The 23,351-nt window shown below is 47.4% G+C and overlaps 2 protein-coding genes across 2 annotated transcripts; one reads left to right on the plus strand and one right to left on the minus strand.

The window, feature by feature from the left end:
* On the plus strand, positions 1-13,212 carry LOC118234741 (tyrosine-protein kinase Yes-like). The gene is made up of 12 exons (XM_035431533.1): positions 1-87; positions 3,349-3,751; positions 4,107-4,206; positions 5,179-5,277; positions 5,919-6,022; positions 7,208-7,357; positions 7,890-8,045; positions 8,502-8,681; positions 8,822-8,898; positions 9,504-9,657; positions 10,259-10,390; positions 10,609-13,212. Exons 1-12 carry the CDS (start codon positions 37-39, stop codon positions 10,815-10,817), a joined length of 1,815 nt encoding a protein of 604 aa, XP_035287424.1. The 5' UTR covers positions 1-36; the 3' UTR covers positions 10,818-13,212.
* A 218-nt stretch (positions 13,213-13,430) lies between these two features.
* On the minus strand, positions 13,431-22,631 carry LOC118234740 (clusterin-like protein 1). Its single transcript, XM_035431532.1, has 11 exons — positions 22,515-22,631; positions 21,281-21,350; positions 20,367-20,525; positions 19,509-19,657; positions 18,804-18,974; positions 17,587-17,778; positions 16,612-16,840; positions 16,367-16,495; positions 15,753-15,970; positions 15,023-15,186; positions 13,431-14,639 (listed from the first exon to the last, which is right to left on the minus strand). The coding sequence occupies exons 3-11, from the start codon at positions 20,470-20,472 to the stop codon at positions 14,624-14,626; spliced, it is 1,374 nt and encodes a 457-aa protein (XP_035287423.1). The 5' UTR covers positions 20,473-20,525; positions 21,281-21,350; positions 22,515-22,631; the 3' UTR covers positions 13,431-14,623.
* Positions 22,632-23,351: the final 720 nt, after the last annotated feature.

Consider the following 23,351-nt stretch of genomic DNA (forward strand, 5'->3'; position numbering starts at 1 on the left):
GCGAACTCTCTAGAGTGTATTCCAGCCTCTCGGCCAATGCTGGGACAGGCTCCAACACCTCCCGCGACCCTGACCAGGAATAAGCGGGTATAGTTGGATAAAGTTATGGTTACATCGTAAATGCATGTTACAAGAATGGCGTGTTTGCATATGATGATCTAGACACACAAACTCGAAACGACGAATGTTTTATCTGGATGTATTGGAATCTGACCATAAATCACAGACGATAAACCCCGTGAAAGGATATCTAATTAATTTTTTTATTTATTGTACTTCTGCAAAGAGTAGGTACAGTATGTAGAGGAAACGGGTTGCAAAAGAGTGACCTTATAATGAATTTACAATATAAAACTTAAAACCTTAAATCAATTTCACATATAATCAAGTGGGAGACCAGCTGCAGATAAAATGCCACAGAACATATTCCAGGCAAACCAATATTTATTTGTGACTTGTGACGGAAGTATGGCTTGAGAACTTATTTATTTATATACCAACTTTTGTTCATAGGATGAATTCATTCTTATAACAAAACTTATAAACACTCTTGCAAATCTTTAGGAAGATTTTCAAATTTGACCGGAATCTCTTCTGTAGCCTATTTAACAGGACTACGTAACTCACCCAGTTATCTTCATGCAGTTGGCTCACTTCGGTGTTTGAAATCTCCCTTCCCTTAGTAGAAAACGTTTTGTTTTATTGTGAGTCACTGAAGGTATAAACCCGGAGGTATATTCTCAAATTGCGTCACACACTGGCTGACGCGGCCATGTTCGCAGACGAGTTGTGCAAGTTTAGCATGGATTTGAGTTTCCACCGCTTCTGCGAGCTCGCAACGTCGTCTCGAGGTGAGCCCCCTCGCGCCCCCAGTTAGCCTACCCGCCGTCATGTAGCTAAATGCGGGACCACCTCCATGGTTTTGCATTTTTGGCTTTTTCTGATATTGAACGCCTGCACGTGTTTAGTCTTATTACTTGTACTTACGGGTAAAGTTTTTTCCCTCACCTAAAACTTTGTGGGGGGACACTTTGAATCTGGCGTGGTTGGCAAATAAATAGCAGACGGGATGGGCAACACAGTGAAATGACGAGAAACACATTTGTAATTGTATTTTTCGCACACTGAGGACAAACAAAGCGTGTACTTCACCCGCCTAAAAGAAGAAAAGACTAACAAGGTAAGAAGAGAAAAGATAAAATTCAAGCGCGATTAGTGTTAGGCCGCCGCCCTGTCCTCTGTTTCTGTGTAGACTGTTGAAACAGAAGCACTAGGAGTTGGTTTACTTCTTGGCGTGGTTACGTTGTTAGAAAGTCAGCTGAATTGTCCGTCACCTTGATGAGGTTAACCAGCCTATATAATCGCAGTGTTGCAGTGCATTTTAAAATAACAACCTGGAATGTTTAATTCTGGCTTCTGTGCATGTTAAATACGTGGCCGGAATGTCGTGGAATACTTGTGATCATTAACGTGGATGGCGGCGCCCGACATTTATTTAATGAACATAGGTCTGTGGTAATTATTTTGTATTTTATTTTAGGCGTAATACCAGTAGACTAAATGCTTTCTGACCAACAAAAATACGCACGCGAAAAAAAAACACCAGCTACAGGTAGCACCCCGTCTCAGAAACTTGTAGGCTGTTTGTTTGTCTCTTTTCCCGGGATAGTATGCTCTCAGAACATTTCGACGTTTAATATGCGACACTGACCTTCCAGTTTCACATGACCTTGTTTAGAGTTCTCAGTATTCGCGTTTCACGGTAATTATATTATCAAATTTTAATGTTAAACTGCAGGTTTTTCTGGGGTGAAATGGACACGACTCTAATTTGAAGAATATATATACTACAAGATCCTTTGTTTTGATTGGCCACATTTTATTGAACGACTCTGCTACGTGTGGCACAGTTATATTTTAAAAAGCTGTATTTCACTTTTTTTGCGAAGTTTAAGACGCCGTATCTCTCCGTATAGGTTATGTCCAACTAAATAGTCTATATACAGTCTTAGTCAGCCTCTTAAGATGACGTCTCTGCGTTATAAGCGATTACAGTAGGAGATGAGAGAATTGATCAGTAGACCTGGCTCCGGTCAACAGTTTGGGAAACCTCAGGTAGTCTCAGGTAGTTCTGCGCAGTGCCCGGATGAGTCTTGCGGAAGTGGCCTCCTCTCGTCTCTCTGCGTGTTGTCATTTTCACATCAGCGTCGAAACACGTGGCGCACGCAGCTCCTTCGGCGTGTTGCTACAGGCTCTGGTAAATTCAGTTTTCCTTAATTTAACGACGAACTCTGTGGATACGAGAGGCTGGCCGCAGAGCGCATGGATTCAGCGACTGAAACTGCTGTATCAGTATCAGTTACTCTGTATCTACATTCTGTGGGTCGGTGTAGGTTTTTCTATTTTATCAGAAGACATTCTAATATTCGCTAAATGTAGTTCAGTGCTGGAGGTCTCAGTGCGTTTCTGTTGTAGTTCACTGCTGGAGGTCTCAGTGCGTTTCTGTTGTAGTTCACTGCTGGAGGTCTCAGTGTGTTTCTGTTGTAGTTCACTGCTGGAGGTCTCAGTGCGTTTCTGTTGTAGTTCACTGCTGGAGGTCTCAGTGTGTTTCTGTTGTAGTTCAGTGCTGGAAGTCTCAGTGCGTTTCTGCTGTAGTTCACTGCTGGAGGTCTCACTGTGTTTCTGTTGTAGTTAACTGCTGGAGGTCTCAGTGCGTTTCTGTTGTAGTTCACTGCTGGAGGTCTCAGTGTGTTTCTGCTGTAGTTCACTGCTAGAGGTCTCAGTGTGTTTCTGTTGTAGTTCCCTGCTGGAGGTCACAGTGTGAGCTGGAGGTCTCCGCATGTTTCTGTTGTAGTTCACTGCTGGAGGTCTCAGTGTCTTTGTGTTGTAGTTCTCTGATGGAGGTCTCTGTGTTCCTGCTGTCCTTCCCTGCTGGAGGTCTCAGTGTGTTCCTGTTGTAGTTCGTAGCTGGAGGTCTCAGTGTGTTTCTGTTGTAGTTCACTGCTGGAGGTCTCAGTGTGTTCCTGTTGTAGTTCAGTGCTGGAGGTCTCAGTGTGTTTCTGTTGTAGTTCCCTGCTGGAGGTCTCAGTTTGCTCCTGTTGTCGTTCTCTGCTGGAGGTCTCAGTGTGTTTCTGTTGTAGTTCTCTGCTGGAGGTCTCAGTGTGTTCCTGTTGTCGTTCTCTGCTGGAGGTCTCAGTGTGTTTCTGTTGTAGTTCCCTGCTGGAGGTCTCAGTTTGCTCCTGTTGTCGTTCTCTGCTGGAGGTCTCAGTTTGCTCCTGTTGTCGTTCTCTGCTGGAGGTCTCAGTGTGTTCCTGTTGTGGAAAGTCCAAAAGTGTCCCCCTGTTCCAGGTTCCTGGCGGACGGGGCGGGACGATGGGAGGCGGCGGGAGCAAAGACGTCACGTTTTCGCGGGTGAAGAGGAAGACGGCGCCTGTGGCGTCACGGCCTGGTCGTTCCAGGACAGGTCCCTCCCGGCCCCGCCCCAAAGCGTCCTCCGCCAAGCCCCCGGCCAGCAGCAACGGCAGACGCTCCACCGGTCTGTCTGGGGGCTCCACCGGTCTGTCTGGGGGCTCCACCGGTTCGTCTGGGGGCTCCACCGGTCCGTCCGGGGGCACCACCGGTCCGTCCGGGGGCTCCACCGGTCCGTCCGGGGGCACCACCGGTCCGTCCGGGGGCTCCTCCTTCGCACCCTCTTCCTCCCTCTCTGCCCCCTCCCACCCAGCTCCTGTGACGGAGCCTGCCCCCAGCACTGGTGAGTGCTCCCCCTCCCCCAGCACTGACAATTGCACCCATCACTTACCCCCAACGCTTGTTAGTGTCCCCCCCCCCCCCCCCAACCCATCCCAGCACTGGTGAGTGCCCCCCTAACTCCTCTCCCCCGCATTTGTGAGTGCCCCCCCCTCCGAATTACTGCCAAGCTAGCCCTGCACGGGAGATGCCTCATTCAGATGCATAGCAGCCATAGTTTGCATATAAAAGCAAGGATCCCCCCCAACCCCCTTAGCCCAGTTAGAGGCCGTTTAACTGAAATCTGAAATGTGAAATGTTGCCTAGTATAGGTCCCGTATAACACAGTGAATAACTGCATTTTTCTTTTCTACCTCCAGGTGGCGCTCAGATTTTTGTGGCCTTGTATGACTACGAGGCCAGAACATTTGATGACCTTTCGTTCAAAAAAGGGGATCTGTTTCAGATCATTAATAACACGTAAGTCTCGTCCTGCTTTGGGCTCGGGGGGCGGCTGTACAGGGGGGTAATGTTTCTGCGAGTGTCTGTGGATAGTGACCCATGCCCTCCTGAATTATGGACCCGCAAAGTTCTGCATTTGTTCAGAACCCCTGGGATGTGTGTGGAACGCTGGCCAGCATTCCGTGTGCTGGGATTTCTGCAGAACACTGAGGTGTGCGTGGTGTTCTCTGATGTGTCGGGAATATCGGAATTTCTTGAGAACATTGGAATGTTCTCGCTGAACTACCCGGATTGAAACGAATCCTAAAGTCTCCTCACAATGAAACGCATTTTGCTTCTGTCTGAGCTTGGTGACCAAATGTATCTCAGTTAATGCATTTGTCTGTTGTCAGCCCAAGGCCTTTCTTAACAGAAATGTCAAACAACCTGAAATGCACAATCGTGTTGTTTGTTTTAGGGTCTTTAACACGAGGCTTCCTCAGCTTGATTCCAGGCTCTTTGGAACCCCTCTGAGCAATGCTTAGGGCACTCGTCTGTGAAGGGGAGGCTGTGGAACCAATTTTGCCAACGTTCATCTTTGTAGTTTACTGCTGGGGGGTCTTGTAGAAAATGTCTGAGTAAATGTCCCCCTATCCAACGCTGTTGAACCTTTCCTTAAGGAATGCTTGAGATAATCTGAGAAGGTTTAATTCGGATGGTGTGTCTGATCTCCAGGGTAAATCTGATGGGTGTGTCTGATCTCCAGGGTAAATCTGGCTGTGTGTCTGATCTCCAGTGTAAATCTGGCTGTGTGTCTGATCTCCAGGGTAAATCTGGCTGTGTGTCTGATCTCCAGGGTAAATCTGGCTGTGTGTCTGATCTCCAGGGTAAATCTGGCTGTGTGTCTGATCTCCAGTGTAAGTCTGGCTGTGTGTCTGATCTCCAGTGTAAATCTGATGGTTTGTCTGATCTCCAGTGTAAATCTGGCTGTGTGCTGGTCCTGTTTTGCAGAGAGGGAGACTGGTGGCAGGCGCGATCTATGGACACGGGGAAGACGGGCTACATTCCCAGTAATTACGTAGCTGATGCTGACTCTATCCAATCAGAAGAGTAAGCGCCGCGCACCTTCACAGAGTGGCTACACGCACTCACGGAGAAACGCACTCACTGAGAAACACTCACTGAGAAACGCACTCACAGAGAAACACTCACGGAGAAACACACTCACTGAGAAACACACTCACGGAGAAACACACTCACAGAGAAACACTCACGGAGAAACACACTCACGGAGAAACACACTCACTGAGAAACGCACTCACTGAGAAACGCACTCACGGAGAAACACACTCACTGAGAAACGCACTCACAGAGAAACACTCACGGAGAAACACACTCACTGAGAAACACACTCACTGAGAAACACACTCACGGAGAAACACACTCACGGAGAAACACACTCACAGAGAAACACTCACGGAGAAACACACTCACGGAGAAACACACTCACGGAGAAACACACTCACGGAGAAACGCACTCACTGAGAAACACTCACGGAGAAACACACTCACGGAGAAACGCACTCACGGAGAAACACACTCACGGAGAAACACTCACGGAGAAACGCACTCACTGAGAAACACACTCACAGACAAATACACTCACATAGCGACTACACTCACTCACTGGGTGAGTATCCTGCCCCGTTGCTAGGCGACCAGGCGCTATGATGCTACTGCGTGTATTGCAGGTGGTTCTTTGGCAAAATGGGCCGCAAGGACGCGGAGCGCCTCCTGCTGGTCCTTGGAAACAAGCGCGGGACCTTCCTGATCCGGGAGAGCGAGACCAACCCAGGTGAGGGATTCTGAGTGCTGTGTGTGCACCTGCCCTGCTGAAAACAGACAAATAACACCTGAGTGATTGATTGATTGATTGATTGAAAATCTTTATTGATCATTTAAAATACCGGTGGCCCCTCTGACCAGAGATCCTGCAAAATGTTACAAAATCATGAAAAGGAAGTAGAACACTATAAAGCCGAAGGCTCTTCTCCCAATGTCCTCCTTTCAGGGGAGGGGCCCTGCTAGCACAAAAATGTCCTCCCAACGTTCAATGTGCAATGTAGTGCCAGTGTTATAACATCCACAAAACATTGCAGCAACATAGTGAGCACATTTTGTGTTAGCTGGGGTAGGAGGGGGGCGGGGGGGGGGGGGGTGTGTGAGGATGATTGGGCAGAACCTGTTCGGTCCTACAAAGGAGAGCTGTACACACGGCCGAGGTCAGATGGCGACGGCTGTAGACGTGCGTTGTGTGATGGAGGGATTGAAAGAAAGAGTGTAAAGAAGGGTGGATGACACGCCGTAGGGAGAAGTGTGCCACGGCAGACCTGCTCGACAGGAAAAGTGGATTTTTCTCTCGCTGTCCTCTGGCACAGTTAGAAAATGCCTGCGCGGCAGGCCGATTCACGGGAAGGCGTGAGAATGTTTTTCTGTCCGTAGCCTCGCAGGTAAAAAGTCCTCCCGGCCTGGTTTGATGTGGCTGGCTGTACATGTAACCTGTTCCATGGCCGCTGAGCCACTCAGTGATGAAATCAGCTGTAAGCGGAACAACCAACTAAGGAAGTTGTGCGCTGGGATTCGCGAGCAATAAAGTGGAAAGCAAACATGGCTATTTTTGTGTGTGTAAAAGCTTTGTGTGTGTGTGTGTGAGTGTGTGTGTGTGTGTAAAGCTTTTTGTGTGTGTGTGTGTGTGTGTGTGAGTGTGTGTGTGTGTAAAAGTGAAAAGTGCGAAGCTTTTTGTGTGTGTGTGTGTGTGTGTGTAAAAGCTTTTTGTGTGTGTGTGTGCGTGTAAAGCTTTGTGTGTGTGTGTGAGTGTGTGTGTGTGTAAAGCTTTTTGTGTGTGTGTGTGTGTGTGTGTGTGTGTGTGTGTAAAAGCTTTTTGTGTGTGTGTGTGTGTGTGTGTGTGTGTGTGAGTGTGTGTTCTGTTTAGTTCATGTATAACCTCACCGCCTGTTCCGTTATAACTGCCCCCTTACAGGTGCGTTCTCCCTCTCCATTCGGACCTGGGACGAGACCCGGGGGGACACCGTGAAGCACTATAAGATCCGCAGACTGGACAGCGGGGGGTTCTACGTGAACACCCAGGTGAAATTCGACAGCCTGAAGAAGCTGGTGAAGCACTACTCAGGTGAGTCTCTGTCTGGAGCCTGCCCTTCTGCTACATCTGCACACGCCTTCTCTCGCTCTCACACACTCTCTCTCTCTCACTCTCACACACTCTCCCTCTCTCTCACTCTCACACTCTCTCTCTCTCTCTCTCTCTCACTCTCACACTCTCTCTCTGTCTCTCTCACTCTCTCTCTCCCTCCCCCTCCTCTTTCTCTCTCTGTCTCTCTCACTCCCTCCCCCTCTTTCTCTCTCTCTCTGTCTCTCTCACTCTCTCCCTCCCCCTCTTTCTCTCTCTCTCTCTCACTCACACACTCTCTCTCTCTCTCTCCCCCTCCCCATCCCCCTCTTTCTCTCTCACTCTCTCTCCCCCCCTGTTTCTCTCTCTCTCTCTCTCTCTCTCTTTCACTCTCTCTACTCAATCTCTCTCTTTCACTCTCTCTACTCAATCTCTCTCTCACTCAATCTCTCCCTCCCTCCCTGCCCCTCTCCCTTCCTCCCTCCCTCACTCTCTCCCCCCGTCTCTCCATCCCCCCCCCCCCCCCCTCCTGCAGTCCATGTGGACGGGCTGTGCTCCAGGCTCACGGAGGTGTGCCCCACGGTGAAGCCGCAGACTGAGGGTCTGGCGCGGGACGCCTGGGAGATCTCCCGGGGCTCCCTGCAGCTGGAGGTCCGGCTGGGACAGGGCTGCTTCGGGGAGGTGTGGATGGGTGAGCACCAAAATCACGGGTCCAGCCTTCACTGCATCTCAAATCACACAATCTCACTATCACTGCATCTGAAATCACCAATCACACCTTCACTGCATCTCAAATCACACAATCTCACATCAACTGCATCTGAAAACACACAATCTCACATCAACTGCATCTGAAAACACACAATCTCACATCAACTGCATCTGAAAACACACGATCTCACATCAACTGCATCTGAAATCACCAATCACGCCTTCACTGCATCTGAAATCACACAATCATGTCTTCACTGAATCTCAAATCACACAGTCACACCATCACTGCATCTCAAATCACAGTCACACCTTCACTGCATCTTAAATCACACGATCACACCTTCACTGAATCTCAAATCACACAGTCACACCTTCACTGAATCTCAAATCACACAATCACGCCTTGGAGCTCAATTGCGCCCCCTCTCTGCAGGCAGCTGGAACGACACGATCAAGGTGGCCATTAAGACGCTGCGTCCGGGCACCATGTCCCCCGAGGCCTTCCTGGAGGAGGCGCAGGTGATGAAGAAGCTTCGGCACAGCAAGCTGGTGCACCTGTACGCCGTGGTCTCCCAGGAGCCCATCTACATCGTCACCGAGTACATGAGCAAAGGTCAGGGGCCTGCCGTGAGGCCTCCGCTCCTGCAGGGGGAGCTCTAGAGCCACGCAGACATGCCTTAACTTAATGACTTAACCCTGCATATCTAACTCCTGCTGTTGAGCTCACATCCGGTTTGGTGTTCCCGTTTTCAGGAAGTATGCTGAGCTACCTGAGAGAGGGGGAGGGTAATGCTCTCAAACTCCCTCAGCTTGTTGACATGGCTGCACAGGTAGGGGAGCGTCTCAAAAGTCCGCCCTTTGAAAGTCGCCGGTAAAGTGAAGTAACCTCTTTCCCTTCTGGCACTGGAGGAGTTTATGCCATTTCTCAGGGCTGTCCAATGCTGTTCCTGGAGATCTCCCATCCTGTAGGTTCCCATTTCAACCCAAATTTGGCACACCTGATTCTACCGATTAGCAGCTCAACCAGATCTGTAACTGTTCAGTGAGGTGTGCTTCCTAAGGGGTGGAGTGAAAACCTGCAGGATGGTAGATCTCCAGGAACAGGGTTGGGCAGCCCTGCCATACCTCATAATTCGTTTGTTTCCGCTTGTTTGCCGTGTAAATTATGCGAGTGCAATCTGTAGAGTGAAGTGAAGGGCCCCTTGCACAACACTCATTCTGTAGTTTTAACTCTTTGTGTAGTATAAGCACTTTGTATAGTATAAGTACTTTGTGTAGTTTAAGAACTTTTTGTAGATTAATAAGCACTTTGTGTAGTGTGTAGTTTCAGCACTTTGTGTAGTTTAGGCGCTTTGTGTGGTTTAAGTGCTGTCTGTAGTTTGAGGCTCGGAGCTGAAAGCTGTGGATGAAGTGTGTCCCGTGTCCCCCCGGGCAGATCGCGGAGGGCATGGCCTTCATCGAGAAGATGAACTACGTCCACAGGGACCTGCGGGCCGCCAACATCCTGGTGGGCGAGAACGCGGTGTGCAAGATCGCCGATTTCGGGCTGGCCCGGCTGATCGAGGATAACGAGTACACGGCCGGGCAGGGTGAGCTTCGCCACGGCGACAGAGGGCGGGCGGGCGGGCCGGGGGGGCGACCGGGTGGGCGGGGGGGGCTGGCGGGCGAAGGGCGGCCAGGTGGGCAGGGGGCTAGCCTAGCGCGCGCTACGATTCTCCGTGCGTTTCCAGGCTGGACTCCTTTTCCTTTTCTGTTTGCGGTTTCCTTCACTGTCTACGTTCCCTTTATTAGATTTCTACTTTTTATTGTTATTATGACAGTGATGACCATTAGTATTATTGTTTACTGTGGATGGTGATGATGATGAAGACAACAACAATATTCATCACCATACTCGTCATTTTATTTAGGCCCAGTCGCATTTTAGGTTCATCCAGTTGTCTCTGTCCTTCAGAAAGGCAGCGGTAAAGATGGCCGTCAGGCCTGAACTTTTTTTTGCCGACGCTTGTATGGCTTAAATTTGCTTATCTGTGGCTAGAAAAACAGATGAGGTCAAGCCAGCTCATGCAAATCCCAGCTCATGTAAATCCCGACTGCTCTGCATGGTATGTGTCTCAGTGCTCTCTGCTGCCACCTGGTGGAGGATGGGCTGGGTCACGCTCTCTGTGTTTCCTCCCATTGCGGTAACAGGAGCCAAGTTCCCCATCAAGTGGACGGCGCCGGAGGCCGCGCTGTACGGGCGCTTCTCCATCAAATCCGACGTCTGGTCCTTCGGCATCGTGCTCACTGAGCTGGTCACCAAGGGCATGTCGCCGTATCCAGGTAACGGGCGGCGCTGGGAAATGAGGGTGGAGCCTTGTGAGGTCACAGGTCACCCAATAATGCAGTCAACGCACGTGCTTGTTAACCAGATTTGTATAAATTCTTCGTAAATAGTAGTCGGTTGTACAATTGGCAGAGCCTTGTCCACAGCAGGAAGTTTCTGAATGGCACAATCTCTCTCCCCCTCCTTCTCTCTCTCTCTCTCTCTCTCTCTCTAGGCCTGGTGAACCGTGAGGTGCTGGAACAGGTGCATGGTGGGTATCGTATGTCGTGCCCCCAGGGTTGCCCGGACTCTTTGTACCAGCTGATGATGAACTGCTGGGGGAAGCAGCCAGATGAGAGGCCCACGTTTGCGTACATCCAGACTTTCCTGGAGGACTACTTCACTGCCACGGAGCCGCTCTACCAAGCAGAGGGCAACCTGTAGACTCTCATAGTGTGTGGACAACCTGTAGACTCTCATAGAATGTGAACAACCTGTAGACTGTCATAGTGTGTGGACAACCTGTAGACTCTTAGTGTGTGGACAACCTGTAGACTCTCATAGTGTGTGGACAACCTGTAGACTCTCATAGAATGTGAACAACCTGTAGACTCTCATAGTGTGTGGACAACCTGGTGGCCAGTGGTACCCAACACTGTTCCTGGAGATCTCCCGTCGTGTAGGCTTTCACTCCAACCCTAACAAAGCACACCTGCTTCAACAGCTTAAGTTGATCTGTATTGAGCAGCTAATTAGTAGAGTCAGAGGTGCCAAATTAGAGTTGGAGTGGAAACCTACAGGACGGTAGATCTCCAGGAACAGGGTTGGTTACCTCTGCTGTAGACCCAGAAAGCCCTGTGGAGAATCTATGGTCTCTCACTGCACTATGGACCTCTGTAGAGTTTAACTGCCACATGGATAACCAACCAACCTCTGCAGGCCTGTTGGCTACCTATAGACTCACACTGTCCTCTGAACAGCCTGTAGAGTGTCGTGCTCTTCAGCTACTTCTTCTCAGGGTGCCAGAAGCTTTTTCAAAAATGGTGCATGCAAGTAAAAACACCTGCCACAAACTATTTATAAACGTGTATGTATAGGGGTTAGATGCTTCTTGTTGTGTAGTCGTCTCTTATAAACTGTCAGGCGTGGGATTTTATGCTGACCCTGAGCAGATCTCAGCTGGTACATTGGCACAATGTTTTATGCCTCTGAATGAAAGAATTCTTTTCGGTGCTCGGGAGTGCCAGGAGTATGTCTGTGGAGGGCCACATTCGACCCCTGGGGTACCGGCTAAAAAGACCTGCCGTAGAATCTCACATCGCTGTAGAATTCCTTTAGGAACGGTGAAGGTGTGCCATGTTGAAAGAAGTAATTAGAGAAGCTCGGTTACTTCCAGTAAGGGGATGTGTCACCGTCTGCTTGGACTCTGTGGTTATGACCTCACTGGAGCGAGGGAAATGGGATCTTTTGAGGATGGATTCTGGGAACTTCAGGCGCACTCAAACGGGAGTGTACATCGCCTCCTTACAGTCTGGGTCCATCCAGCGGGGGGGGCGGGGGGGGAGAGAGGGAGAGGAGAGAATGTGTGCTGTGCTTTCTCTTTCTGCGGCGTCTTTGGAAAGACAGTTTCTGATGAACGTGCTTTCATTAATGCCATTTTATTGTTTGTGTATTTTTTACGTACCCTCAAATCCGATACAGGTGACATTGGGTTTCTGGATATCCGGTGTGCCTGTATGCAGTTGTGTTATGTATATATCAGGCCTTGTGTGCACTCAAATGTGACACAGGTAACAAATTGGGTTTCTGGATATCCGGTGTGTGCAGTGCGGTTATTATTATTTGCTCTGTTGGGGTTCTGTGCATTTAGTCTGCGGCTGCATTTCTCCTTGCTGTCGCGCTCAGTGTTCCAGCCGACCTGATGAGCAGCTCCGCTGCAGGTGTGTGGCGTGTCCCCCGCACGCTTATTATGGGATGTTGGTTGTCTGTGGAGCGTTGGTGACCGAGGACGACGCACGGTGGGAGGGACTGCGTTCAGATCCAGTTCAAAATCCAATCCCACCTCCCTCATGATATGATTCCGCTGAATTTCAAAAAAGGCCTATCCATGTCTGATCTTATCATTCTGCAGATCTCACATAGGTGTTGTCTTCATCGCTATGGTTACTAGTCAGGAAAGGCGTTTTTACACTTGTAAAAACAATCGTTTTTTTAAGGACAAAATGCTGTAATTCTCAACGGCTGCTAATTTTTAAACCCGTTTTTAAAAAATCGTATCTTGTAATAAGAGAGGACCAATTCTCAACACCATTTCTTTGCTGCTGTCATGTGGAGTGGGAAATGTTGCTCAGCATCCAGCAATGAACTGACTTTTTTTGGAACTATGTTTTGGGTTGCCATGACAGCATTGTCACAACAAATGCTAATGATCCAAGGCTAACTACGAGGAAACCACTATAATTCAGAAAGACTTATCGCTTCACATGAGATCTGGAGTTCATGTTGTGTTTTTTCAGTCCTTTCTCTCTGGTGCATCACTCAACTAACATTTTCACAGCACAGCAACCGAAGCCAGTCCCCAAACTGGCAAATAGACAAACTTTTTAATTTTATGTTAAATGAGTGAATTTACTCAAACCCATGGATATTTTTTTTTGTTTGTTTTGATCAGGGAAATTCTTGAATAAAAACAAAATGCTCCGTGATCAGTTGTAGTATAGTCCTTTGAAACTGAATGGTCACATTTAAGGATATTCAAAGTCCCTGTCATCTAATTTCATGATCCTTTTTGAAGTAGAATGACTCCAAACAGACATGATTATTTAGAATTCATGATTATCACTACCTCTGTTTACAGACAGCCTGCGGCATGCATGTTGCTCAACATTTGTGGTGAAGAAAGTGTCCCTTGTGCGTTGTTGTGTGTTTGTTCAGGAGATGGGTTACATCTAAAACATACGCACAAACATTCAGGGCGTTCGTGTGTCCGGCTGAGAGTGCACTTTCTCACAGAATCTGTATTTCAGTCTCAGGGCTGAACTCAATTTTACTCCGTATTTATAGTTTACACCAGGCCGTGGGGTGTACACTATAATGAATGTAACACCGTAAGAGATATTCATTCAGAAGAGAGAGCCATTTCCTGTGTTAGTAGAGGAGATCCTGTACGCAGGGCCGCTTCTCTGTAATGTCCGTGTTTTTACTTGCAGGCCGGGCTGTTGGCTCTGCAGTGGAATGAAGGCCAGCCTGTTTAGCAGAACAGGTTCTTCTCTCTCGCTTACAGCCCTGCCAGTGCTCTAAATACTAAATGTATTTTCTGGGAAAAAACATGTTTTTATCTAAATGTTTTTTCATTTTAAAAAAAAGGGTGTGTGTGTGTGTGGGGGGGGAAGAGGTTACAAGAAAATCCTCTCATCCACAAAAATGTATCAACCACAAAATAATTTATGGACAGAAATTGGTGACACGGCACCCTCTCGTGGCATGCTTTGAGTAGTTTTTTGTCTGATGCCTTTTTCCCACTTTGTTTTTCTAGTATAACCTAAAGAAAATACTGTTGTGACTGCAGGTTCCCAGGGGTGGAACAGGGAAGGTTCTAGAAGGCTAAAACTGTGCGGTCTGCACATGCTCAGAAACCCCGCCCTGGCTTTGATCCGCCTCCTGATTTATTCTCTCCGTTAGTACAGAATGTGGGGTAGTCCCAGAGTTTGTGTATCATTATATATTAGTACAGAATGTGCGGTAGCCACAGAGTTTGTGTATCATTATATATTAGTACAGAATGTGGGGTAGTCCCAGAGGTTGTGTATCATTACATATTAGTACAGAATGTGGGGTATTCTCAGAGGTTGTGTATCATTATATATTAGTACAGAATGTGGGGTATTCTCAGAGGTTGTGTATCACCGTTTTCAGACACAGAGCTACACAAATGGTCACACAAGACTGTTGTTCATGGTTTAATAATTTAATCAAAACACCAGGAATTGATACTCAATTGTATAGCACACATTAAATTAAGTTTACAAATATATAACACATTAACAACAAACTATCAATAGATAATGAATGTTTTGTTTACTTTTCACATTATGTAAATATAGTTTGTGTTTAGCTAGCACGCCGTGAACATGGTACTGTAGGAAACACAAGTGCCTTTATGTTGGGAAGTACAGTCTGAGGATTAGACAGAAGGGCTGCCGTTGGGATCTGTGCTGGAACGTGTCGACACAGGCAGGGTTTGAGTCAGCTCAGTCTTCATCGTGCCTGTAGGCGAGTAAAACACCATGTTTAAGACCACGCCCACATTGCACACCTGCTTTTATGCAGGTGTGCAATGTGCAGTGTGTACAGCTGGATAATGATACTATTATATTTACACTATGTATATACATATTACAATATAACTACATGGAACACCTTTCACAGAATCATGCAGCTCAAAGAAGGTTCTGCAGGTGTGTGTGTGCGTGCGTGCGTACGTGCGTGCGTGTGTGTATACACATCAAAAAATGCATTCCACCACAGTAAGCTTCCATTTATGAATGAAAGGACAGTGCTGTGACTCGGTCCAGTCCAGTGGTCCGTAAGAACCCATCCTCCTCCAGTACAGCACAGCACGCACCTGCATACTGTAGACCTGCGCTCACCTGAGCAGGAGCTTGTACCTGCCCAGCGCCTCCTGGGCCACGTACTGGATGAAGGCGGGGTCGTCCACCTGCAGCTCAGCAGGTACGCTCAGGGTGAGCAGGGGGGAGCTCAGGATGTTCACCTCCACCGTGCTGTCATCACCGGCCTCTGGCTGGGGAACCACCTGGGAACGAGTCATCAGTGATATCACTGTTCATTATCTCAACTGCATTATCACTACACCATTATCACCGTCCATTATCTCAACACCATTATCACTGTCCATTATCTCAACACCATCATCACTGTCCATTATCTCAATGCCATTATCACTGTCCATTATCTCAACATCATTATCACTGTCCATTATCTCAACACCATCATCACTGTCCATTATCTCAATGCCATCATCACTGTCCATTATCTCAACACCATCATCACTCCATTATCTCAATGCCATTATCACTGTCCATTATCTCAACACCGTTATCACCACCACCTCTTATCATTTTCATTATCCGCTCTCAAGTGCCATAGTTTACGGACTCCTTGTTGAATGAAACAGGAACTCAGTTTGGGAACCCCAGAAGCCAGAAACAGGACCTCACTGTGGAGATGCTGAATGAGAAACAGGAACTCACAGCTTAGAAGCCCCCCAATGGGAGGAACAGGAACTCACTGTGGAGATGCTGAATCAGAAACAGGAACTCACAGCTTAGAAGCCCCCCGATGGGAGGAACAGGAACTCACTGTGGAGATGCTGAAGAAGTTCTCCGGCTCCCCAGTGCTGTTGAGGGCGAGCTCTGCGACCCAGCCGAAGCTGGAGGCCATGTTGCTGAGCCAGCTGACGGTGTCCTCCGTGTGGTGCTTCACGATCTGCAGCACCTCCTCGTACTGCTGGCTGGCCACCTGGAGCAGCTGGGACACCTCGCTCAGCTCCACCTGCAGGTCGCGCACACTGGGGCACTCTGGGGGGGTTGGGGGGGGGGGGGGAGGAGATTATATAGTATATCTGTCACAGAGGTGGAAAGTACCGGGGTCAGAAAGTAAATATCATGGTGTGTTTCTTCTGCCCATGAACTCGTTAGTTCTGCCTCCAGGCTGAAGAATTGTGCTAATTAGCAAATCCAGGTGATTGGAGCAGGATACCTGGGAGGACTTTTACTTTCTGATCCTGGATTTGCCCCCTCTGGTACCCATCAAGATTACCTCAAACTCTATAATGCAGAAACGTCCATGACGATCACTGTGTTTTTAAACCTGGGTTTAGCCTGAGTACACGCAGATTTCAGCAGAAGTGGTGTGGAGGACTGTGCTGTGCTATGCTGCGCACACGGTAGGCTGGGTGATGTAAGCAGGCTTACCCTCCAGCAGTTTTCCCTGGCAGGGCACACACCGGCTGCTCAGCTGCCAGCACTCGGACGTCTGTCTGCGCAGATCTGCGCACAGCTGTCTGCTCCGGGACGGGACCCAGCGAGGGAACGCCTTTTTATCTAACGCCGAAGGGAGAAACACGTGAGACCTCCTGCTTAATTATTATTATTATTATTATTATTATTATAATTATTATTATTATTATTATTATTAATAATCATCATTATGACCATACCATTTTGCACGGCCGTTTCCTGGAAGGTCTGGTGAATGTCGTCGAACACCTGCGTGACGGCCGAGCTGAACTCCTGGAGCACGCTCCTGCTGAAATTGAAGAAGGTCTCCAGCACCTCGTCCAGCCCGACGCCCTGGAAGAAGTCCGAGGAATCCGGCTCTCCCCGTGCCTGAGCGAGGTGCTCAACGCTGCCCCCGCTGGTCTCCGGAGAGAAGACCGCACGGAACACCTAACGGTAACAACAACAATAACAATCACATCATTCATGTAATCATGTAATTATATATACTTTCTGGATCCAAAGGACACACTATTTTATTCAGGAACCGGAGAGTGCAGTAAACAGAAAGGCAGTACAGGCGGGGGTGACAGGGTAATTATACAGAGAACCGAACCGAGGGAGGAACACACACCACAGGAAAAAAATAAAGGAGGAGACACAAAGGGCTGTGTTGAGCTGGAGGCCGAAGGGAAATTATGGGTTGTTTTTAAAAGTCTGTGCAATCAAAATCATTTTTTTAAATGGTAAAGTACACAAAGAACCAAAGAAAATGTGCTGTGATATCAAGCCTATTTTATTCAGCTGTAATTTTAAATTCCTTTTTTTTTTCCTATGTTGAAAAGCAACAAAGTTCTTACATTGCCTGCTATGGAAGCTATTGGTATTGGTTGACAGGAGACAGGAGACTCAAAAAGTGTAGCCCAACATGCCATTTACATTTTAACCAATCCGCTGTTTGACCTTTTAGTAGGCTGCCAATCAGAAGTGAACTTGAAGAGAAGTGTGGAAATGAGACACTGAGTCACTTCCTATTTATACTTTTTTAAAAATTGGGTGCATATCTTTATCTTATGGCAAAATTAACCCTTAAAGAAAAGTTTTGGGAAGTCTCACTTCTGAACTAGATGTTTAATCTCAGTGAGACATTTACCTGGTTAGATAAAGGTGTTATATAGTGAGAGTGAGCGAGGTACCTGGGCGAACTCCTGATGCATGCTGGTCGCCAGCGCCACGCTCCGGTCGTACAGGCTGCCCACCCGACGCAGGAGCCTGCCGAAGGAGTCCTCCACCTGCAGCACCTCCACGTCCAGGTCCTCAGCGCTGCCGTTCACCAGCAGGACCTCCTGATTGGCCAGGGAGGTCATCTTCTGGAAAAACTGCTCCACCTGATTGGAGGAGAGGAGGTGTCGGGGGCTCCGTTAACCACTTTAATTGGCTGCAGTTTAATTAATTAGGCCTGCCCGCATGCATTGTGGATTTTATTTTCATCCAGTTCAGTTTTTACTACTTCTTATTTCTTGTGTTGTGTGTTAAATGCTCTTTATTTCACACTTATGACTTGTTTTATGACCTGTTTTATGACTTGACTTATTCTTCATAATTGTTATTATATGATCTTTTAAGCACATTGGACTATAGTTCTTTGTAAGAACAGAGCAATTAAAATTAATACCAGTCCCAGGGGCAATAGGCTTCACACAGTACTCTAATGCTCCCAAATTTTAATGCTTTCAAAAGAATTTCCTCCCAAATTTGGGTAAACTCTGATGTAACTCTCTAGTTAATGCCTCACAGCCTCCATGCATTGCAAAGCATGCTGTTACTGACGCACAGGTGATTATATTACCCCCATAACAGGATTGCCAGCCTTCCCTCGCTTGAATATGAGGCATGTCACATGCACAGGTTTGTCTGTGTATTTAATTACATTTGCAGCATAAGTCAGTAAATGTATCGCAACCTAATTTGGTTTTTCAGTTAGTAGCTTGGCCTTCCAGTCCCCTGCTTTGTCATGGAAATTCGTTAACAGTGGGGGCTGCTTTGTCATGCACCCTGGTGGAAATTCCAGTGTGGTTCCAGACTGGTTTTAAACTGGTCCAGCTGGTTTGAAGCTGATTTGGAGATGGCCATGCTGGCAACAATATGGTTGAGATAGCAATCATGCTGGCAAGACCATGTCCAGCTGGTGGGCCAGCTTGGTGCAGACAGCAGACCATCACTAAACTCTAGATGGTATCCAGCTGGAGCAGAAGCTGCTTCCAGCTAGATTTCATATGAGGCTGGTAGCTGGTCTGTCCACCAGGGAACCTTCTTCTACAGCTTACAAAGCCGCATTAATTAATCAAAGAATTATCTGTGTACATTTTGTCGGCATGGTAACAGGCGGGAGGTGCAGGAGGAGGTCCCGCACCTTGTAGGTGAAGGCGGAGAAGCCGCGTCTGCAGGTGGAGGTGTAGAAGGCCTTGCAGACTTCCTCCAGGCAGGGCCGACACTCCTCCCAGGAGGACTTCAGTGACTCCTGGCAGTGCTGCTCCGCCTCCCCCAGCTTCTGCTCCACCTCTTTGGCCAACTGTGCTGCCCCCTGGAGGATGGGAGGAACCAATGCATTGCCTCTTATAGGGATCCCACACGTTATCCAAAATTCAAAGGGCTTCTCAAGCCCTTTTAAGGTCACATTTCCCAAACAATACTAAAATGACTTGAGCACCTTTAAAAAGTGTAACAAACCACACAAAGAACAAGGGCATAACTTTAGTTTGAATATTGGGGGGAGGGGGGATGTTGAAATGCAAAGACCCTGAGAAATGCAACCCTCTAGGTGGAGTCTGGGGGCAATTTTTGAAAGAAATTCTGTGAAGACCAGCTGTAAATTATCACTTCTGGTGAATTCTAAAAATACTTCAAGCTGCAGATTAATACATCACCATCACATGAAATCCCCATCTTCAACATGTGAAATTATTTTCCTAATCATCATACTGTACTTGGGGGGGGGGGGGGGGGGGGGGGGGGTTGTAACCCCCAATGTCCCTCATTAATTGTGCCCTTGCTAAAGAATGAAGCAGAAGCAGAATGTTGATTCTGATCCAGGATCCGCTTCTGAGGATCAGCTGACCTTTTTCTTCTCGCTGCTGTGCTTCAGGGTCTTCATGAGGTGATCGTGCTTCTCCTCGTTCCTCTCCATGATCTCCTTCATCTGTTTCACTCCCATCAGCGCTCTCCTCATCTCCTCCTCCACGTACCTCCCACCCTCCAGAGACAGCTCTGTGTGGGAGGAGAGACCAACCAAGGGGGGGGAGTGTCAATGTCCCCTCTCACACTGATCAGAAATATCTTTCATTTACAGCAGGGGTCTCAATCTTCAGTTGTGGAGAGCTGCATTGTCTGGCTGGTTTTACAGTGTATTTCACCCCATAGGATAAAGGAGTTTGGATAAAGAGTCCACACACCTTGATCTCTAGGCATTAATTGGTTGCTGATTGAAAGGAAACCACAAATGCCTGCAGACACTGTGGCCCTCCAGGACTGAAGTTTGACACCCCTGATGGTTTGTCTATGGGAGGTGAAGTTCTGTCAGAGATGGGGCCTGGTGGTTTTTCTATGGGAGATTAGGTGCTGTCTGAAATGGGCCCTGGCAGTTTCTCTATGGGAGATTAAGTGCTGTCAGAGATGGGCTCTGGTGGTTTCTCTATAGGAGATAAAGTGCTGTCAGAGATGGGCCCTGGTGGTTTCTCTGTGGGAGATTTAAGTGCTGTCTGAAATGGCAGTTTCTCTATAGGAGATTAAGTGCTGTCAGAGATGGGCCCTGGTGGTTTCTCTGTGGGAGATTTAAGTGCTGTCTGAAACGGGCCCTGGCAGTTTCTCTATGGGAGATTGAGTGCTGTCTGAAACGGGCCCTGGCAGTTTCTCTATGGGAGATTAAGTGCTGTCTGAAATGGGCTCTGGCAGTTTCTCTGTGGGAGAGCTGGCTCACCTTTCAGGGTGTCCTGTGAAAGAGTCTGGCCATAGTCAGTCTCCTCGGCTCCATGCAGTACCCCCAAGGATGCCAGGAGCACCAGGCAGGCCAACGCAGTGTTCATCTTCACCTCTCTCTTCTCTCAAATGCTCAAGAAATCTTCAGGGAGCCAGAAACCTGGGTTCAAGAACCATGCAGAAAAGCATTTTTATTATTTTGCAATCACACAAGTACAGAACATGTATATGTATCATTATCAAATCGCAGTGATGATGAGTGATGAACAGTGTGTGTGTGTGTATGTGTGTTTGTGTGTGTGTGCATATGTGTGTGTGTGTGTGTGTGTACGTGCATGAAATAAGCTTAATCATGGTGTAACTTTTTTGACCTTATACAAAAAGTCAGAATTGAGTGCAGGTATATAATTACACAGTGAGGTCAAAAAAGAGATATTGGCTATTGATGTCAGATGGTTTACTATCATCCTATTAGCACCCGTGACAGCACTCTGTACCTAGTATTACACCATTTCAGGTTGCTTGTTTTCTGTTAGATGTTCTAACTAAATATTCTTCATAGGTATCTTGCTGATGTTAAATTCATCCAGTGGTAAGTACTTGATTTTATGCTTCCAAAAATAAGAAAGCTCCCAAAAATGTATATTTTTAAAGTATTATCAAAATGTGAAGGTGTATGCATTGCAGGTGATGCAGAGGTAGAAACCATATAAGAAATGAGGTGATGAAATACATAAATGCAAATATATATTTTGGATAGATGTATCTTAATTTCTGCACATCCCTGCCAGAAACCATGCTGTGTCTATGGCAACAGGCTGCTGTAGCATATGATCACTGATGTAACATGTTCATGTAACATTCATGTAACATTCAGGTGATCATGTTGTATTCATGTTGTGTATATTTTCAGACCTGGAGGCTGCAGATAAGGTGCTTTAGGATTCGGAGCAGATGATTGGCTGTGATTCAGGCCACCTGTGATCTGGTACACAAACAGGATGAGCACGTTTACGGCCATGTTCAAATCAGCACACTCGCCTACTACTGAGTATGCAACTTGTATACTCAATAGTAGGCAAGTGCACTGGTTCAAACACAGCCCAAATGAAGGTGATCATTCTCACACTGCAAAAACCAAAAAATAAGTCAGTCTTAACAAAGCACTTTAGTCTTATATTTAGACTTAAAAATCTTATCTCTATTTCGTTTTCTTTAAAAAAAAAAAAACTTAAAACAAGGTAATATTTGAGATAGATAAATAATGTTTTAAGTCTCATTACTAGACAAACACTTCTTAAAACAGACTTTTTTGCAGTGCAGACAGAGACCCTTGATGTTGTCACACCATTTTCAATGATACATTAACTGAAGCAATTTATGCTGAGCTTTGTTCAAACATACAATGGCAATCTCAGCTACCAACGTTTTGTTCTCAGAAAATTCTGGAGAGTTAAGGTAAATGCTCCCAGTGTATGCATTTGCACAGGTTCCTTGATGTCCTTGGAGCCGAGTCATTATGCCTCAATGAGAACTTGGAATGGTCTAACAACCAGTACTCAATTCTGTGTGTCTGATCACCTTCTGACCACAAGCCCAAATTGTTTGATAACACTGCACACAATTGGCTGTTATTTTGGTAACATACACCTGGTTTCCCATAGGTCAGACACAGCGGTGGCTGATTATACTGTAAAGTCCATGACATCAGTATGAGATAAACAGGATCTGCATGTTGCTCAATGAAACTACATCGACTTCAAAGGATGTTACAGTAGATATACAATACCTTTGTGTTGCTGACAAGTTTTACGATCACCATTAATCTCTCTTGTGAACAGCCCGACCGCATAGTTTTTTAATCCTTCTCAAACCAGTTTTAAATCAACAAAAGTGGCATAGATCCTTCTGCACTCTGTAGAAGGCTGAATGCATTGCATGAAAAGCCAGCGGTATTCTCTAATTGCAATGGAGCAGCTTCAACCTTTTCGGAACGATACACCTGTCTGCTGACCACCTGTGGCAGCAAACTGTAGGGCGCACCTTCTGTGCTAACTGAAATGGGTCTCAGATCCTCCTGTGGCAGTTATTGCTGGGCTAATTTTAAATGACCACCGGAGGTCGGCAGGTCGTTTTCCGGAGCACTCACCTGGAGCGGGAGAACTCGACGCGTTGACAGGAGAGACAGCCTGTGTGGGTTTGAGAGCGTCGAGCCCTTCGCCACAGAACGGCCTATTTATAGCCTGCAGTTCGGCGCTGATCCCATTAGCGCATTTGAGCTATTGTGACCATTAATCCGGCCGTCAACACACCCTGCCGCTTTTATCACTGCTTTAAATCACCGATCTATCACCTCAACTTGGCGTATGTATCGCAGATCACTGATTTATTCAAGTGTGTGTGTCTCTGTGTGTATGCGTGTGTGTGTGTGTGTGTGTGTATGTATGCGCGTGCACATACATTTGTTTCTGTGCTTGAGTGTGTGCGTGTGTGCGTGTGTGTATGTATGCGCGTGCACATACATTTGTTTCTGTGCTTGAGTGTGTGCGTGTGTGTGTGTGTGTATGTGAGTATTTGTGTCTGTCACTCAACCCATTTTTGGCGTTATGAGGTCTCTGTCACATGACGGTCTTCCCAGAGTGCCCTCTGAGCGACTCCGGCTTGACGGATAAATCTCTCAGTAAATATTCATTAAACAACTTTCATTCACTTCTGTGCCACAGTACGGAGTAGGGCACAGAAATGCCGTCCGCCGCAGTGAAGCTGTTATTTAGCGCACAGACACCGTCTGCTCTGGCCTGGCCTGCTGCAGCAGGTGACTCTACAATAAGCTTAATGTCAGCTGGCCCGACTCCTCCAGCCCAGCTGAGCCTCAAATTACCGTCCGTCTCGCCAGCCGCGGTCTGTGGTTCTGGAAACGCAGGAACCGGGGTCAGTGCTAACCTGCAGCCAGAGCAACCGGGGTCAGTGCTAACCTGGAGCCAGA

This window comes from Anguilla anguilla, chromosome 8 (genome assembly GCF_013347855.1).
Source record: "Anguilla anguilla isolate fAngAng1 chromosome 8, fAngAng1.pri, whole genome shotgun sequence".
In the NCBI taxonomy this organism is placed as follows: Eukaryota; Metazoa; Chordata; class Actinopteri; order Anguilliformes; family Anguillidae; genus Anguilla; species Anguilla anguilla.